Source organism: Papilio xuthus, unplaced genomic scaffold, assembly GCF_000836235.2.
Source record: "Papilio xuthus unplaced genomic scaffold, Pxut_1.1 DF827680.1, whole genome shotgun sequence".
NCBI classification, from domain to species: domain Eukaryota; kingdom Metazoa; phylum Arthropoda; class Insecta; order Lepidoptera; family Papilionidae; genus Papilio; species Papilio xuthus.
In genome coordinates this window covers 1,842,999-1,857,447 of record NW_013530969.1, presented here as the reverse complement: position 1 = coordinate 1,857,447, position 14,449 = coordinate 1,842,999, and the positions used below count along the sequence as shown (strand labels likewise).

Here is a 14,449-nt window from a genome sequence, read left to right as displayed (position 1 = left end):
AATGAGGCCGGCCGGCTCCCTGGCGCTGGCGCTCGCAAACGCAACGTATACCAACGTACTGTAGTTGTGTCAAATTAAAAATATTCGTTTGTCTTTCATTCGGTACTGCTGGACGCTGTACGTCTGTACGTACGCCTTCTCTGTCGCAACAAGTGTGATCCACGCGATATTATATTGTCAAAGAAAAATATTGGTTAACTTTCCATTTTGGTATTCTATCTTCTCTACGCATGATATTTTCGAAAAGATCTGATTAAAAGGTGAGATGAATTACAAGTTATTTTCTTATTACTATAATACTAATGCATGCAGGCAATGTTATTAACATATTACACTCTATTTAGTAAAAATGGAACATATTAGAATGATTTTTGTTCCAAAAAAAAATTATAAAAATGAATTAAAGAATAACAATTCCTTGATTGTTATGATTTTAACGATAAATTTATAAAAATTGCTTATGGTACGTGTCCACGCAAACAGAACTATTGGATCGATATGAATTGAATTATAAACTTTTGATAAGTAGGTATTTACTATTTACTAGTCTACCTTCCTATATGGTTGCACTGTACATATTCATTGTGATAAAGATTTTTCTTTTAAACCCTTTTTTTCTTATCTTCCTATGATTAACATTGTTAATTTATTAAAAAATATAATTAAAATGTAAAGCTTTTATGCCTGGTGTTAGCGGTTGCGTTTAGCCTCGGGTGGGGCATTTCGAAACAGCTGCATCTATTTGTGTATCTGTAACATTTTTTTATTATACCCATAAGTGATAACGCGAAACAAGGTCATAACTTAATTATGTACATAAGAGAAAAGTAAATTACGGATATGTTAAGTCATATTTGTTAACATTGTATTACTTAAAAAATATTAAGTAAAAACTCGAGATCATATTTCTTACTAATATGAGGAACAAGTCTTTTCATATTAGTAAGTCACTACAAGGTTCATACATAAATTCGCTGTTCCCCATAACTAACATTAGTTTCAATTATTATTACTTAAATTATACAAATACACCCACTACCTACTTATCTGCCCGAAAATGGAACTGACGACAATCAATACACGTACACATGACTGCAGTTGCTACTACGATTATGCCGGTATTAAATATTACGTAATATTTACCGTTATACATTTGTTAATATCTATATTCACGTAAAAATTTCGTATCCGCGAACAGATTGCATTCGTTGAACTCTAACACAAAAAATTTCGTATGAAAGTGTTTCAGTAGTATGCCCATACCAGCGTGCATTTCTGTGGCCTAAACAATTAACTTGGGCCTGAGTTTATATAGTTTTGTATTATTGTTTTTGATTTGTATTTCACTCATTTGTTGTCACCTTATGCTATGTTTCTTTGTAAACTAAGATTTCGTGTTTGTTGACTAACGTTATCGTGTAACCTTGACTTTTCACGAGTATGGCGGTAAAAACATGCCAAAATAAACAAGAATAATATGTACGTACTAATGTAAATTTAAGAGATATTAATTAATAACAAAACTCAGCTCAAAGAACTCTGTGCTCTAACAACAAAAGTGGTTAGTTAAATAGGATTTTTTTTATTGTAATCTGTAATTTTTTTTGTACACTATTTTTACAGCGTATAAACAAAAATGTGCGGGTGTGTAAGAGTTCTCAGCATTCGAAAGCCACTACCCCGGTCATGGCATCGAAGGCTATTTAGCTCGTCGTCAACACCGCCTCCTCCTCAAGGCGTACCCTACACAAAATTAACTGTTGGGGTACCAAAGGAAATATGGCAAGACGAGAGAAGGTATGTTATTCAAACTACAGGTTTTCACCAATCAGCATAAAGTTGATATTTTAATATATTTTTATCATTCGCAGGGTTGCCGTGGTTCCAGCAGTAGTTAGTAAACTAGTAAAAAAAGGTTTTAATGTAAACATAGAGGAAAACGCGGGTCTTTTAGCAAATTTTCCTAACAAGGCGTATGAAGAAGCTGGTGCCAAAATAACTAGTTTAAAGGATACATATCAATCAAGTTTGTATTAGTTCTTTGACAATAATAAACTAATGTCTAGGTATACCTTCATGAAAAAAATAATAATTTATTTTTATTATAAATTATTTATTTATTTTATTTATAAATTATTATTTTTTTCATGAAGGTATCATGAAAAAAATAATAATTTATTCCATATTTTTTAGATATAATCCTTAAGGTCCGTCCTTTTATCGAGAATGAAGTTCCAAATGTCAATGATGAAAGCTCGGTTATTTCATTCTTGTATCCAGCTCAAAATCAGGAATTAATCAAACAATTAGCAGCGAAAAAAGTAAATGCATTCGGTAAGATTCGACGTGGTTGGCGCTTTTGGCTAGTAGGTATTTTGATACAATTTAGAAACAGGGTATTTTTTTAGCTATGGACTGCATACCGCGGATCAGCCGTGCGCAAGCGTTTGACGCGCTCAGCTCTATGGCCAACGTCGCCGGATATCGCGCTGTCATCGAGGCCGCCGCACACTTCCCGCGATTTTTCTCAGGTACCTACAGAATACAAATAATGCATATACCCTTTTTTGTCACTTGTAACTTTCTACCTGTTTTAGGATAGAATAGCATTGCTAAATACACTTTACGCCAGACCTTTTTTTTTTGGGTATTTTTGATTTATTGTAGGTACTTATATGCAGTAAACCACGTGGCCGAGCGAAAATATCTTTAGAGTATAGTTTGTAACAGAATGAAGTTAACGGCATCATCATTGGTTGTTGTGACGTCCAGGTCAGATGACTGCGGCGGGGCGCGTGCCCCCTTGCCGCGTGCTGGTTGTAGGCGGCGGCGTGGCGGGGCTAGCGGCGGCGGCGCAGGCGCGCTGCATGGGCGCCGCCGTGCGCGCTTTCGATACGCGTCCAGCTGTGCGCGAACAAATCGAAAGTCTCGGTGCACAATTTATCACAATGGATATGACGGTATGTATTTATTTTCCGTTTGTATGACAAAGGAACAAACTTCTTTCGTCTAGAAGTGTCACTATTAGCTCAAGAAGAATAATTTTTAATAATTGAATATCGATAATTCGATAATATCCGACTTACCCAAGTATATCAGGGATCCTACAAACGACTAAAGTAACTAAAATTTATATTAAATTGGTCCGTAAACATCTATCGTAAATTGTGTGCATATTTTGAAAGATTTTGCAAAACTCTTAAAAAAATACATTATGTTGATCATGACCTATTTTATTTTTGAAAGTTATAAAAATTCACAACTAGACTTTTGACCTACTTTTAGATATCGGAAATAGACAAGTAATTAGAACCCAAAAGTAGATGACGAAGCGATGCGAAAACATTAACAATGACCTTGAAACTTATATTCTTGCTTGTGATTGTTACAATAATCAATAGTGATTGAATATGATTATACTGCCAATGTAACTGATTGTCTTCTCTAATAGGAAACATATCTACAAAATATTTAAGAACTAATCATTTATTAGATTATAAATCTTATCCACCATCACATCACAATCATGACTTATTATGCAAACGATAAAATTTTATTGACGTAATATCTAAAATAAACACCATTTTTATTTGCTTATAATGGTATTTACTTTTCAGAGGTGGTGTGCACCCTAATCCTTGTGGTTGGGGTGCAGCGTCCACCCTGGCCTTGGCTGCTAGCGCCATGGTAAATGTCCTAGATATCACCTCTATGTAGACATAGACGTAACGTTGTCACGTATCTTTGTATGCCCTATTTGTTTACAGCTATTTCCTTTAGAAATTTACGAGTGTTTAGTAATTGTTGTCTATAACAAAGTGGTCCTACAGCAGACATCGTTACATCGTAAATCATCCTCGTCACGTTATATTTATTCATATAATACGTTATTTCATATTGAGTAACCAATGTAAACAAAGTTATATTGTGATAATAATGTTCTTAATAAGTACTTTAAAGAACAAAGCCTTTATCTATTTTTAGTCTTGTCGTCTTTTTACATAATTCATGCCCGAATACTGAAACGTCACTCAAATATGTAACGGCGTCTTAAAAGATAAGACCACGCTTAAACTCCAATATGGAATTCTCAAACGTCAGTTAAAGGCGCATCTCAATTTTGAGGCTACTCAAGTAAGACGATGCTTAAAGGCCACTCAAACCAAATTTCGTATTCTCAATCGTCACTCAGTGTCATTTTTCTGTCAAATGAACTGTCATGTCGACTTAAGTTTGTCAAAAATTTAAGAGCGGTCGTGAGGCATCTCAAATCTCTCTCAAATCTCAAAAACCTTACGAGAAACCATGTCTGTATCGTAATTATCATCGCTTTCGGACCATGAAAGGCCTAGTGTGTGTCGGCGAAACCCAAAAAATCCTCGATGCTTTTGAAAAGTATACGGATGCGGAGTTTCGCGCAAGGTTTCGCTTGTCTACAGAAACAGTACTGTATTTGGACACCGTCTTTGAACCACCACCACCATCGTAAAACCAGAAACACAGTTGAATGGCTTTTTGGCGTTCTAAAACGAAGGTGCATTCAAGTGGGGATGGGTTTAAACAAAAATGTTCCTGCTGGCGTCATATCATGTGCAGTATTGCACTTTTACAGGACGATTCACTGTTAGAGGAGGACATTATGAACATGGAAGATTTTACAGATCCACCTGTAGACAATGAGTCTAATGAAAATTTCACTGTTAGAATAACCTTAATAATACACATTTCTCTTTTTCAACTTGCTTTTATTTTTAAAAACATACAATCTTTATTATTAACAGTGGCAGGTTTATTTTATCTTAATTTAAGTATTTGCATTTCTAACTTATGTTTATTTATCATATGTTTTTATTCTAAATCAGCATTTCTTAGCTTGGCTCTAAAATAGGCTTGCTAGAGGTCATCCCCATGCCTTTTTTGAATTGTTTTTTTTTTGCTTTTACCTTTCCTGGAAAAGTTTTAGCAATAAATATATTTATTAATGTAATAAAAACTTATTGAATATTTATGTTCAAAATATCTTGTAAGCAATATAAAATTCTCTCTTAACCCTTAAATGCATATTTTTATATTAAATTACCATAAATTGAGAGAGGTGGAAAATTTAACATAGATTATGGGAAAAATGAAGAAATAAAACTTTTTCTTTTCTAAAAAGTATATTTTATAAAAAACTTACCGATGTGAATCTACATCAGTATGCATAAGGGTTACTATTAAAATTTTAACTGAGTACTATTCTGCTGAACAATGGTCTTCTAGTTAGGCTTATTGCAGTGTATAAAAATCTCTGAAACAATTATTTTACCGGCATTGCACTCCTTACAGGATTGTGCCCAAACTTTGAATGCCAGTATGAGCGAACACTAGGAAAATGCTCCACTGACATAAATAAAAGAATTCCAAAGATTTTTTTAACTCCCCAACAGTAATACTAAAATATATTAAAGGGTTTTTTTTGCACTGCATATAAGTTAGTTTCATCAACAATTTTTTTTAGACACTGGTGTAAAGTAATGCAAAAAACATTTATATGGTGTATCAAGTTCAGTTATAGCAGAGTCTCTTGTACTTGGTTGGCGAATTATTTTTGATTCATCATACAATATCATACAAACTGTCTTTTTTCCAAACAAGTTTCCTTTACTCATACTACAAAATGTTCATGACCTTCTTGCATGGATAATGAAGAAATATTTTTACTCAATGAGTCAGGAAAATCTTGAACCAGTGGTGGATCGCTATAGGTAGGATCTTCATGATCCTCTGCATCCTCGCCTTCTTTCTTTTGAATTATCTCTCTTGCATAAGCTAAAAAGGTTTCGTTATCTTCACTTTCATCTTCCAAACCATCTTCAGAAACATTTCCGTCTTCTAAAACCGCCAAAAGTTGTTTGATGTCTCAATTCTATGTGCCAATTTTCCGAAAATTCTGAAAGAATAATAATAACAATTCATGTAAATAAATTACGTATCTATAACCAAAAAGTCAAAAACAAAAATATATCCACATCAAAAGTATTTCTTACCGATGTTGCATACTTACGTATTTCTACATCACAAGTATAAAGTTAATATTTACAAAAACTGTTATTGAATTCACCAAAAAACCCATATACTGTGTTCTGCTTACCTGTATTTTCTCGTAAATCACAATATCAAAATAAACAATAATGTCCGGTGCATTCCATTCTACAAAAATACGGTCAAAATTATTTATTTTTTGTTAAAAAAAAATTAAAACAGACATGATATTCTTTTATTATAATCTTCTTTGCTTTAAATAAAAAAAAATACGAAATACTCATAACATGCAGTATTTTTTGAATATTCTTTGATATTTGGGAATAAACTCATCTTACAACTACACATTGTCTAACCCTTGCTGCGTGAACCGGATACAAAAAGTTAATTTTAAGAAAATGTAATTGAGAACAAATCTTTTCTACATACTCTTTGACACAGAACAGAGGTTGTTGCCATGACGTAAAAATGTTACGTCTACTTACGGAATCACGCGCTTAGATGTCTTGATTTGCGTTTGTGAATTCCACTTAAGTTTTGACGTCTCTTAAATTATAAGCACTGCTTACGAAAGTAGATATTTGAGTGACGTTTCAGAATTCGGGCATAAGTTCCACAAGGACCTTATGGCAGTTTTTTGACAGTGACAGCTGTGATGATTACCAGTGAGCAAAAATTTCCTAGCTTCTTCCGAAAGTCGTTCATGTTGTGACTCCAACCAATTGATTTGCAACTTGTGATCTGAATTCTCATAGTAATTTCTTACTATTTAAATTGATAAATCCAAACACACTAACAACTTAACCTACATCATAATATGCGTGATATTATAATGGAAATTAAAAATTATGAAAATTTCAACACTAAGCCGTGAAGCAGCCGCTCCCTTATTGGTCAAAATATGTCGCTGTCAAAATGACATTGTTAGTTCACATATTTTCCGACTGCACTAGGATCCTTGTGGATATGGGTATAGACAATAATCGAAGTGACATGTTTTTCACATTGTCTTTTTTTTAGTCTTTGACTTTGTAGATCTAAATTTGAAGTGTAGAAATACAAACATAACCTAATTCAGTAGACCCGGTAAAAAATACAGGAAATGTTTTTAATAAATACAGGAAGAAGGCGCTGGAGAGGGTGGGTACGCAAAAGAAATGAGCGATGCGTTTCTACAAGCAGAACGAGCTCTTCTCGGAAAAGAAGCAAGAACATCTGATGTGGTTATAAGCACGGCTCTCATACCCGGCAAACCTGCGCCGTTACTTATTCTCGAGGTAAGTTATAGTTTAAATCAATCTGCATAATAAATTTAATAAAAAAATTAACCTATTTCTGACACCATGCATTAAAATGAAATAGCAAGTTCATACAACCATAAACAACTAATGTGGTTTGTCCTAAATACAGACAAATCCCCTTAATCGAGAGTACGTTAATCGCACATTCACAATTATCAGGCAAGAATTTGTAAGCTAACTCTGTATTCACTCCAAAAATTTGAGTGTGGCCTCAGTATCACAGATTTAACTCATTGTACGTACCTAGTGAGTTAAAATATTACGTTAATCTAGGACGCTGTACGGGACATGGCGCCAGGCAGTGTGATCGTAGACCTGGCTGCTGAGATGGGTGGCAACATTGAGACCACCAAGAAAGGGGAAATCGCTAAAGTTCATGGAGTCACACACATTGGTCTCACAGATCTGCCCAGTAGGATGCCAGCTCATGCCTCTACACTCTATGCAAACAATATCTCTGGCTTCCTCTTTAGTGTTGGTGAGTAATAATGACAAGGCCCATGGTTAATTAACCACTAATAATATAACTAAATGATATATTGCTTAATGCAAACCTTTCCTTTTAAGGTAACAATGACCACTTCTACATTGATTTGGAGGATGAAGTTACCCGAGGTGCTATAGTATTGAAAGCCGGAGAACTATTGTGGCCAGCGCCACCGCCACGCAGCATGGCAACCCCTACTACTGCCACCAAACAAACAGCAGCTGCCAAAGTAGAGCCCCCCAATCCCTTCAATGAAACTCTGAAAGACACATTCCTTTATTCCACAGGTAATTTCTTAATCTATCTACTTATCTAATTATTATAATAAGTATTATTATTTTATTTGTCATGAAATTAAAAATAAATATATCAATGTTCTGTATGTATTTAACTATTTGTAGTTTCTTTGTAGGCCTAGCCAGCTTGATTGGACTTGGCATAGCATCACCCAATCCGGCATTCACTACAATGACAACTACACTAGCACTGGCAGGTAATATTAATTTTTCTTAAAAATTTTTTGTTTGTATTAAACATCATAATGGCATTAATTCCTAAATTAATTTCACAAGGAATATTAATGAAATAATTTTTAATCTGGTTTAGATGTATTTTCTTTTTTGTTTAGTATTATTTTCCTTTCTGTTTGTTTCCTAAGTATTGTAGCACAATGTTAAATAGCTAATAAACTTATAACAGTAATTAGACTATCTAATGGAATTTCACAGCAGTCAGAACTTTCTAACTTCATTATGTTAGTATAAAAAAGTAAAAATTCAGGTGTTGTGGGCTACCACACGGTGTGGGGCGTGGTGCCCGCGCTACACTCGCCTCTCATGTCCGTCACCAACGCGGTGTCCGGTATCACCGCGGTGGGCGGCCTGCTGCTCATGGGCGGCGGCTACGTGCCCGAGACTCCAGTCCAGGTAAATTGTCACATTTGTACAAATTGATCTTATGTTTATCCCTAACAAGACATATAGATACACTTTATCAAATTTAAACCACATTTCTATATTTATATAATATATTGCATTTAATTATGTGCATTTCTTATCAGATAAAAATATATTTAACTTCTCAAAGGAAATAGATAAAAAAATCATGTGACATTCCATGCAATTGTTATTTATCAATTTATATAGTATTAAATTTAGCATATTTGAGTACTTTGATTAATAATATGATGAAAATATATAAAATTCTTGCATGGTTTCTTAAAATGCTTATTGCTTGCAAAAACAAATGTGATCATGACTCACAATATGGTAGCGTAAAATTGTATGTTTCTGCTTTTAAAACCATCTCTTTACAGTTTACTAACTTACTTTCTGTATATCTCGTTCTTCAATAAAGATTAAAAATTGTTCCAGTGGCTGGCCAGCACAGCAGCACTGATCTCCTTCATCAACGTATTTGGAGGATTCCTCGTGACCCAGCGCATGCTTGATATGTTCAAAAGGTATATTAGTTTACTACATAGAATTATGATTGTTCTAGTGAAAACAAAGAGGCAGTGAATAGACACGCCTCATTTCGCTCTTGGTTGCGTTTCTGATAATATGTATAAATATTCTTAACATCCCTACTTTTTTATTTACAGGCCTGGAGATCCTCCAGAATATGGATATTTGTATGGAATCCCAGCTGCGGCATTACTCGGGGGATATATTACCACTGCAATGCAAGTAAGTAATCAGCTACATATTTTAAACACACAAATTGTTAAATTAAGTATATTAGAAAGTGAATTATTTTGCAAATAATTAATAATAAAATTGATGACAGGGTTACCCAGAAGTGCATCAGATGGCGTACTTGGCGTCTTCACTGTGCTGCGTGGGCGCACTCGCTGGCCTCAGCTCACAGGCCACTGCTAGGAAAGGAAACTATCTTGGAATGGTTTGTTTTGTCATTAATATACTGATATATAAATACATCATCTATTATTAATGCAATCGATGATTAGAAAAGGCATCCATAAATTGTTGGCAGCTACAAGACTCGACCCAAGAAGACCCGCTCATTGTAATCTTGATGACTTTAGCTTCAATCTATTGATCATTGTAAAGGCAGTGAGACATCATTGGCTCTAAAACATAAATCCTACATAATATAGTTACAACCGATAAAATTTTTATATTTAATTCTATTCTTAGTGTATATTTTATTCTAATATGTAGTATTTATGTTTTGGTCAATAATTATGACTATAATTTCTCAACATAAATTTTAAAGTCTAAATTTATGTAATATAGTCATAATTTTACATTTCTTCACAAAACTAACGAGGCAACTTGGGTTACAGCTAGTCACAGTTTTGATGATTCTTTAGTAATATGAGATTGCATTTAGTCACAAAAGATTGTTGACTACTAATATAATTAAATAAGAATAATGACATGTATACTTGTGTTTTAGATCGGTGTAGCGGGCGGTATCGCTGCTACGCTAGGCGCCATGACACCCAACGCGGAGGTGCTTGCGCAGATGATAGGTGTCGCTGGTATCGGCGGCTTGCTCGGCAGCGTCATCGCTAAGAAGATAGAAATCACAGACCTGCCACAACTCGTGGCTGGTTTCCACAGGTAGGCATCGTCAATGATTCGTTCAGTCCACAATTTTAATTTTATAAACTGACACATTTTTAATATGGTAACACGAAACACACTATTATGATATTTTATAATTTTAACGTGTGATAGTTTGGTGGGCATGGCGGCGGTGCTGACATGCGTGGCCACGTACATGCACGATTTCCCGGCCATGGCGCTCGACCCCACGGCCGCCACGCTCAAGACATCGCTCTTCCTCGGCACATACATTGGAGGCATCACTTTCACGTGAGTACAATAATACACTTAATTATTGAAAATTGTTGTTAATGGCAATAAATATTGAAAAAAAAAGGGCTTCCTACCACTATTGATCGTTTAGAATCCGATTATTTGTAATTTCATGAAAGAAAGAACAACTAAAGTTTAAAAAGCTAAAAATTCTAATATCACATATCTGTTGCAGTGGGTCCCTAGTGGCTTACGGTAAGCTGCAAGGGTCGCTGTCTTCGGCGCCGCTGTTGCTGCCGGGCCGGCACGCGATCAACGCGGGCCTGCTGGCGGGCTCGCTGGGCTGCGGCGGAGCGCTTATCGCGCTGCCCGATGCGCCCGGTCTTCCGCTTCTCTCCGCCGCCGCCGTGCTCAGTGGCATACAGGGACTTACACTCACTGCTGCTATCGGAGGTATATAAATAATATTTATAACCAAAAAAATTATATTTTTTATATATATTAGTTTTATGTAATGAAATTCGTAGTTTTACAGAAAAATTTTGTTTAGAATTGTGTCGTTTTTTCGTAACAAATATTTGGATACGATCGTAGGTGCGGACATGCCGGTTGTAATCACGGTACTGAACAGCTACTCCGGATGGGCGCTGTGCGCGGAAGGCTTCATGCTCAACAACTCGCTCATGACCATCGTGGGCGCGCTCATCGGCAGCTCCGGCGCCATACTGTCCTACATCATGTGCAAGGTAACTCGTAACCCTCACTTATTGTACTCCACATACATATTAGCACATTTAAAATAGACATAAAGCGATAATAAAAATTATTGACATGGTCTGACACTTCTGATAATAGCAAGATGTAGATACTACAGCCTAATCAAAAAAATCCTATTATAATTATATTCGTCAACCAGTAATCCATATCTGTCATGGTAAAATTCATAATTTAAATAAAAACTTGTTTATTAGGCAATGAACCGTTCTCTGCCGAATGTAATCCTGGGCGGGTACGGCGTGACGACGGGCGGGTCCGCGCGCCCCGCTGGCGCAACGCACACCGAGCTTAATATCGACTCCGTCGCAGACCTTATACACCGTGCCTCATCCATTATCATCACACCTGGTAACAATAAAATACTTAACATACAATATTTTAATCATTGAATAGTCAAGTAATAAACGGAATAACAGTGTTAAAACTATTTGACAAATTGTTTATAACGTTATTTATTCCACAGGCTATGGTCTGTGCGTCGCTAAAGCACAATACCCTATTGCTGAGCTTGTCGAAATGCTGAAGGAAGCCGGTAAAAAGGTGCGCTTCGCCATACATCCAGTTGCAGGTAATTTTTATTATATTAACCATTCTTTTCAGAGTTGTTCCTAAGGCCATTATTCAAAAATTGTATTTAAAATCTAGACAAAGAGATGGCTCAAGTAACCATTAAACTTTAACCAAGGTGTAGTAGCTGCATACTCCCCCGCATTCTTTTACCTAAAATTGTGTTCCGCGCAGCGACATTTTATCTCCAACATAGGTAAATGATATACCAACACATCTATGACTACTTACTACTCTACTAACAAATGCATTGTTTTGCAGGCCGTATGCCCGGACAACTGAACGTGTTGCTCGCAGAAGCGGGTGTGCCATACGACGATGTCTTCGAAATGGAAGAAATTAACGATGAATTCCCGGACACAGACCTTGTGCTTGTTATTGGTACATATTGTTCATTAATACCAACTGGTAGTAAATTTGATTTTGTAATTTAATTTAGAATTAAATTTAATTTTCCCACTTTATTTTAGGTGCTAACGATACGGTTAATAGCGCTGCTGAAGATGACCCTGAATCACCTATTGCGGGTATGCCAGTGCTCAAAGTATGGAAAGCAAACCAGGTAAATATTTCACATCCTCCGTTGATGAGTTTATAAAATAAAGAAAAGGGTATTTGAAGAATAGATTTTAAAAGGGTTTTTACGATGTAGTACATGTTTGTAAAAAGAAATTTGGAAGAGGCGATTGTCCACAGATGTTTGTAAAAAATTGTGGAATTTTTCTAAGGAAATGTTAAGCATATACTATACAAACTTAAGTCAACTTAAAACCTGTCCAACACTCGATCTGTTAGTGTTGATCTGGAATATTTTATTTCAGGTTGTGGTCATGAAGAGATCTATGGGAGTCGGTTACGCCGCTGTGGACAATCCTATATTCTACAACCCCAACACCGCCATGTTGTTGGGCGATGCAAAGAAGACTTGTGATGCATTACTCGAACGCGTTAAACATCTAGCACAGTAAAGTTCACTAAAACTATAAAGCAATCTAGGTTTTCTTTTTAATATTATAGTTTTTTTTAATCTATGCAATGGTAAACTAGTTATGAGAGTAGATGAGGAATAGAAATATATTTTTATAAATATAATTAGTTATACCTTTGATGAAGGAAAATGAAATATATATGTACTTATAATTTTAATACTTTTTAATAGTTAAGATGAATTAATAGGATGGAAGGTAATATTTTATTATGGACTGTTTGAAAGACTATAAAATACATATATGTCAACAAATTTATACTAAAGTAAATTTAATATGTTTCAGTAGGTGAGATTATGGGAAAATAAATTGCCCTGATATATTGCATGAAAGATATCTCAAATAATTACTCCAAAGTGTTAGTAAAGATTAATGAGATGAAAAATGGGGAAATTTTCTTGCATTTATACGCCTTTTGACTATAATTCAGATGGGCAAAGGTTCTGACTTGATATCATAACACTAAGAATGAATTTATCTAATATCTTTATACAAATACAGTTAATTGAGTTCCAAGTTCAAAAGATTATAAAATGTTACTAGCGAAGGCAGGCTTTAATATATTTTATTGAGATTTATTCATTTTTAGAGCTCATGTTATATTTCATATCAAAATTTGTTATTTTTTTGGTAATTTGTTAAATGTAATATGCATTCTGCACAAAATAATTTTTATAAAAATGTGCAATTTATTTTGAAACAATTAGATATATTAATCTATAGATATGCAATATTGCTATTAAAAAACTAGACATAATTTTGCATCACAAAGACTTTTTAAATAGAGATTATGAACAGATTTATCATTCCATATTAAATATTTTTACATCTATGTTGTATATGAATTATCGTTTATTTGCTAGAAAAATATTTTTACATTTTGTTGTCACAATATAGACATTACTAAGATTATAGTGGATTGAAATTATTGTAGTTATAGTTTTAAATGTCTAAATAATTGTTTTCTAAAAACAGGAATAAACTTTTATACTCAGTTCATTCAAAACATTTTATACAAAGTTATTGTTGTAATCATTTCATCGTACTGTATTATGGAATCATGTTTTAATTAAAGATATTCATATAAGTAATAACCCATTGGTTTTATTCGTCCAGCATTTTCCTTTTAAGATGTTTTATTTCACCACTAACTTTTTTTTCATTCTAAATATGGTTATTGCTTAAGCTGACACTCGATCAGCACCTTCTTGTAAATTGCTTTTATGGAATTGATTACCATGAACATGAAGTTGTGGTAAGCTTAAGTTGGTTGTGATTAATATAGTTTACAATGTCAGTCTTGATAGGAAATATTTTAATGACAATAAACAATTTTCTGTTGGGTCGATCAATAGTCCAATACCATTCCGTAAGCTTAAGCGTACTTTGTGCGACCTTCCGAGCGAATAACATATTTTTAAAACTCTGTTTATCCTTATTTGAATTAAAGTCTGAAGTTTGCTGTCAATAGGTTGAAACAGGTTAAAAGTTGAGCTGTTTACGAGGTATGCTTAGTAAGCC

General features: G+C 34.5%; 1 protein-coding gene and 1 long non-coding RNA gene across 4 annotated transcripts; one reads left to right on the top strand and one right to left on the bottom strand.

Moving 5' to 3' along the window:
- Positions 1-170: 170 nt before the first annotated feature.
- Positions 171-13,519, top strand: LOC106117179 (NAD(P) transhydrogenase, mitochondrial). Its single transcript, XM_013311339.1, has 23 exons — positions 171-260; positions 1,624-1,797; positions 1,872-2,026; positions 2,194-2,334; positions 2,409-2,531; positions 2,773-2,960; positions 7,146-7,301; positions 7,599-7,803; positions 7,893-8,099; positions 8,225-8,305; positions 8,593-8,738; positions 9,186-9,274; positions 9,416-9,500; positions 9,601-9,714; positions 10,234-10,400; positions 10,518-10,655; positions 10,834-11,051; positions 11,193-11,344; positions 11,570-11,723; positions 11,839-11,943; positions 12,204-12,323; positions 12,413-12,504; positions 12,764-13,519. Exons 2-23 carry the CDS (start codon positions 1,637-1,639, stop codon positions 12,908-12,910), a joined length of 3,144 nt encoding a protein of 1,047 aa, XP_013166793.1. The 5' UTR covers positions 171-260; positions 1,624-1,636; the 3' UTR covers positions 12,911-13,519.
- LOC106117182 (uncharacterized) lies at positions 4,849-6,636 on the bottom strand. Of its 3 annotated transcripts, none has more exons than XR_001227866.1 (3): positions 6,047-6,254; positions 5,180-5,932; positions 4,849-4,948 (listed from the first exon to the last, which is right to left on the bottom strand). It is a non-coding gene; the product is annotated as an uncharacterized LOC106117182 (long non-coding RNA). The 3 variants fall into 3 exon arrangements; XR_001227867.1 differs by lacking the exon at positions 4,849-4,948 and adding an exon at positions 6,510-6,636 and having other exon boundaries at positions 5,577-5,932; positions 6,047-6,192; XR_001227865.1 differs by lacking the exon at positions 4,849-4,948 and having other exon boundaries at positions 5,577-5,932; positions 6,047-6,257.
- Positions 13,520-14,449: the final 930 nt, after the last annotated feature.

Bases quoted from the DNA above. Each gene is read 5' to 3' on its own strand.
- LOC106117179 (XM_013311339.1), top strand. From the start codon at position 1,637: ATGTGCGGGTGTGTAAGAGTTCTCAGCATTCGAAAGCCACTACCCCGG. The intron at 2,027-2,193 runs GTTTGTATTAGT...CATATTTTTTAG, and splicing joins AAAGGATACATATCAATCAA to ATATAATCCTTAAGGTCCGT. The intron at 2,532-2,772 runs GTACCTACAGAA...TGTGACGTCCAG, and splicing joins CTTCCCGCGATTTTTCTCAG to GTCAGATGACTGCGGCGGGG.